Genomic DNA, 3,956 nt, shown 5'->3' on the forward strand with positions numbered 1-3,956 from the left:
CCCTGAAGGACGCCTCCTCAACACCACAGAGACAGGAGGTGTCATAAAGCTTAACTGGGACAACTGGTCGGAAGCAGCCCAGCTTACAGCAGCGATGCTTTCTGATGCATCGAGTCTCTTCCTTTCATTGAATTCAGCCACTAACAGAGAATGGGAGCTCGGGTCAGACGGTTCTAAGTAGGTAAGTTTTTCACTACTGTAGGTCGTTACCATAGCAATGCGGCCAAGCTGAAGGGAAACTGCAGGTTCAGGTCAAGGATCCATCTAAAGGGGAAGAACTGGAACCGACTTTGGCGCCCCCTACCCACAGATCCTGCCATAATCCTCTAAACTAAAACATTTACCTTTTGATCCAGAAACGAAGGGCTGATTATTCTAATCAGGTTAGTCAGGTGACCTTACCGGCGTCTTTAGCCCATTTCATGATAGAGGTGACTTCATTTCCCTTCTGCGATTTGCAGATTCCGTTACGAGCCGCTGCACTGACTCCAACGGTGTTCAGGTTGGTTTTTACCCCACAGAGATACGCCGTGGCCGTGGCTGCGCTGTCTGGGATCTGGAAGTCTACGCTGTAGGTCTGCAGGAACACAGAACCAAACAAGAAGCTGCCTGATGAACGCTGATGCTGCACATCTGGACTTCAGTCACTGAAAACAGAACTAATAGTTCATCTATGTCTAAATCTAGTCCCCATCTAAGCTTTGACTTTAGCTTTTAAAAAACTCTGCGGATCATGAAAAACATTTCCAACAATTTAAACTTAAATAAACTTAAAACTCTCTTGTGATCATATCAAATTTCTGATGGGCCGAGAAAATATCTATAGATAGAAAATGTCTGTGAAACATTGTTTACTTTAAGTAATAAGTAGAAACTTGCTCCTCATTACCACAGACAAACTTCCAGTCATTAGGAAAAGTCCAGATGTTCAGATTTGATCCAGGAAGCTTTAGAGTCGGATGCAGAGACGGAAAACCTGTTTTTACTTCACAGCATTTCATCCCAACTTCAGTCAATGCTGACAAAAGGCAGATGAGGAGCGCAGAAAATAATCCAAAATAGAAAACCTTCACTACAAAATCACAAAAAGGAATTATTTTACTACCAAGTAAGCTGTGGCGAATAAGTCTAATAAAGGATAAGAAATGTTGGAAGTGTAGTGAAGAGGTTGGTGCACTATGGGATTGCCCCTTGATTATGCCCCTTTGAAGGAAGTTTAGTCTAGTTTAGTCAACCTTTTAGAGGGTTTTCCAAAAGCTGAAAGTAGAATAATGATGACAGGTTTTCTGGTAGCGGCTGGAATGATTCTTGGTAAACGGAAGAGCCAACATAGACCGGAAATTAAGGAACGACTTCAACTTATATCAGAGAGAGCAGCTTTAGAAGTCATGATTTCAAAGGTGCAGAAGGAGCAGAGTAGAGCTGGCCAAGCTTGGCTGGATTTTGGTTACAGCACTGGTCTTCAACGTTTTCCAGGCCAAGGACCCCAAACTGATGGCCAGATGCAGCGGGGCCCCCTGATTATAGATATTCTATGAAATAGTGTTCTATCAACCTGGTCCTATAGTCACTCTATTACAGATGGAGTAATGTAACTAAAGTAATCCCTCCCTGGGATTATTAAAGTATTTCTGCTTCCTGGTTGATGGGACAGGTGTTGTGAATGAAACGGTGTCCAGCTTGAAAGAGCTCCTGTGTGTCTCTGAATGTGAGCATTGATGACTGAAAGACATCTTCTGCCTCCATTTATCTGTTTACTACAGTCTGTTGGATTCATGTTCATGTGGATTTAAGGACATTTTAATTAGTGGGAAGAATTGCAGGGCGGAATATAAAAAAAGGCTAATCAACAAAAAACTTTCGCGACCCCCATGCAGTACCTCCGTGGACCCCCAAGGGGTCGCGGACCCCCTGTTGAAGACCTCTGGGTTACAGTGATGGTATCAGTTCTGCAGGGATGTGGTGTTTATCTACATTAATAAGCTATGGAATAGATCATTGATGAGTGCCGTCATGTTCTGTTTTGCTGCCGATGTTTATTTGTGTGTTTGAGTTTTTGAAAGTAATTTTTCTGTAATTGTATTATTATCATAAAATGAAAATAATATAAAAAAAATGACAAAAAGAAAAAAAAACACCCAAAAGTCATTAGCTGCTGTTTTCATTGCCCCCCCTCCCCCCCATCTACCTGTGGCGAGGTAAACCACAGAGGCCTCCTGCTGTTACTGTGCTGCTCCCACCTTAGCCAGCCCCACGTGTGGGAAGGTGTCCATGGTCATCACTGTCTCCTCTCCGCTCTGGTTCTGCAGCTGACCCTTCAGGATACGAGCTGCCGTGAACGTTGTCATTCCCATTCCTGAGGCGCACATCATTCCAGATGTTAAGGCAGAACAATCTACGTCCATGAAACTAGAAGTAGAGGTTATAGAGCTTACCATCCCCAAGGAAGAGCACAACATTCTTGGCAACATTGGTGTTCAGCTTCCTGTCCAGGATGGACTGTAGGGTCTGTTTGGCCTTTGACCTCCAGAACTCAGGGTTCTCCTCCTCAACTGAGAACAAACATGCATATGAAATTAGCACTAAAGCAGAAATATCAGGGATACTGTTGATTTTTAGAGTCACATTGAGATACGATAATTCAGCTCAGCATCGTTCTCCATCTTCCCTGTGTGGCTAGCGCGTACAGGAATTTAGAAAAGGACGTTTAGACATCAGACTCATTGCTTTAAACTCCAATAGAACTGTTTTTTTCTTCTTTTCATCAATCAGTCATTTCAGCATATTGTAGTTAACATTTTCTCTCCTTCCCAACCTTAATTGATACAATAAAATATTTAAATCCCTTTATTTCCACTTTAATGGGGATATTCCCTCTCTGCATTTAACCCCTCCCCTTGGGGAGCAGTGGGCGGCCATGGTGCGGCACTCGGGGAGCAGTGAGGGGTTAAGGGTCGTCTACAAAGTCAGGGAAAAACTAAACATATATAATATAACTGAAATAAAAGAATAGTGATTTAAAGGTCTTAGATAAAGCACATTGGTATTGTCTCTGTAAAGTGCCTTCAGATGACGTCTGTTATGAATGGAATTGAATTAATTGAATTATTATATGCTATTATAGTGCAAACGCCCTATTGTGACAAAGTGACTCCAGTTGCAGGTTTTTTAAATCCAGGCTCTTATTAAACAGGTTATTTCGTAGAAGTAATGTAGAAGAAGAACATGCAGTGGCGCCGCTTCTTCAGGCCTGCTTATCCTCCTGCAGCGTGTCGCAGATATGTTGAAGCGTGTTCTGCGCTATGTTATTCCACGCCACGACGCTAGAGGGCCAATCAGGAACTGGCTGTGGGTCCAGATACGGACGAGGCGGTGAGGAAGTGGGGGCAAGTTTTTCCAACAATGGAGGGCCATGAGGGCCAAAAAGAGCGGGGATCCAGGTGGAAAAAGGGTCCCAGCGTTCTCGCGCACTTCGCTCTGCTAGCTGCTCCATCTTCACCAGGCGTTTCCCACAATGGCGGTCAGACAAACAAAACCAGCCGGTAAGGAACCAAACAATTCAATTCAGTTTTTTGTATAGCGCCAATTCACAACACGTCATCTCAAGGCACTTTACAGTTCACCACAGGAACAGGACATACGCATAGTGTACAGCGGATGTAGAATTGACCAATCAGAGGCCTCCTGTCTGCGGCCACCTATAATTTTAAAGAGGTGCAGCAGAGTGTCTTAGGAAGGGGCGGGGCATATCTGCGTTCACTGCGACGCAGGCAACCTGGTTTCTGAGCATAAACCATCCTTTAACACAGGAGGCGTCTAAGTCTATTAGTAAAGGAGCTGCTCAGCTCCTCCACCGTCTGCTGCAGAGCCAACCTGACCATGGTCTCCTAACCATGGTCTCCTAACCATGGTCTCCTGACCATGGTCTCCTGACCATGGTCTCCTGACCATGGTCT

At 44.3% G+C, this 3,956-nt stretch overlaps 1 protein-coding gene across 1 annotated transcript in view; it reads right to left on the minus strand.

The window, feature by feature from the left end:
* LOC107099344 (alkaline phosphatase-like) overlaps positions 1–3,956 on the minus strand; it is a gene marked incomplete at its 5' end in the record, with an annotated part of 21,412 nt that overhangs the window by 9,540 nt on the left and 7,916 nt on the right. Inside the window, 3 exons of the mRNA XM_015397423.1 lie at positions 403–577; positions 2,241–2,356; positions 2,436–2,555. Coding sequence (XP_015252909.1) covers positions 403–577; positions 2,241–2,356; positions 2,436–2,555 — 411 coding nt within the window. The remainder of the gene's footprint in view (positions 1–402; positions 578–2,240; positions 2,357–2,435; positions 2,556–3,956) is intronic.

The sequence above is a fragment of the Cyprinodon variegatus genome, unplaced genomic scaffold (assembly GCF_000732505.1).
Source record: "Cyprinodon variegatus isolate N-32 unplaced genomic scaffold, C_variegatus-1.0 Scaffold861, whole genome shotgun sequence".
Lineage (NCBI taxonomy): Eukaryota > Metazoa > Chordata > Actinopteri > Cyprinodontiformes > Cyprinodontidae > Cyprinodon > Cyprinodon variegatus.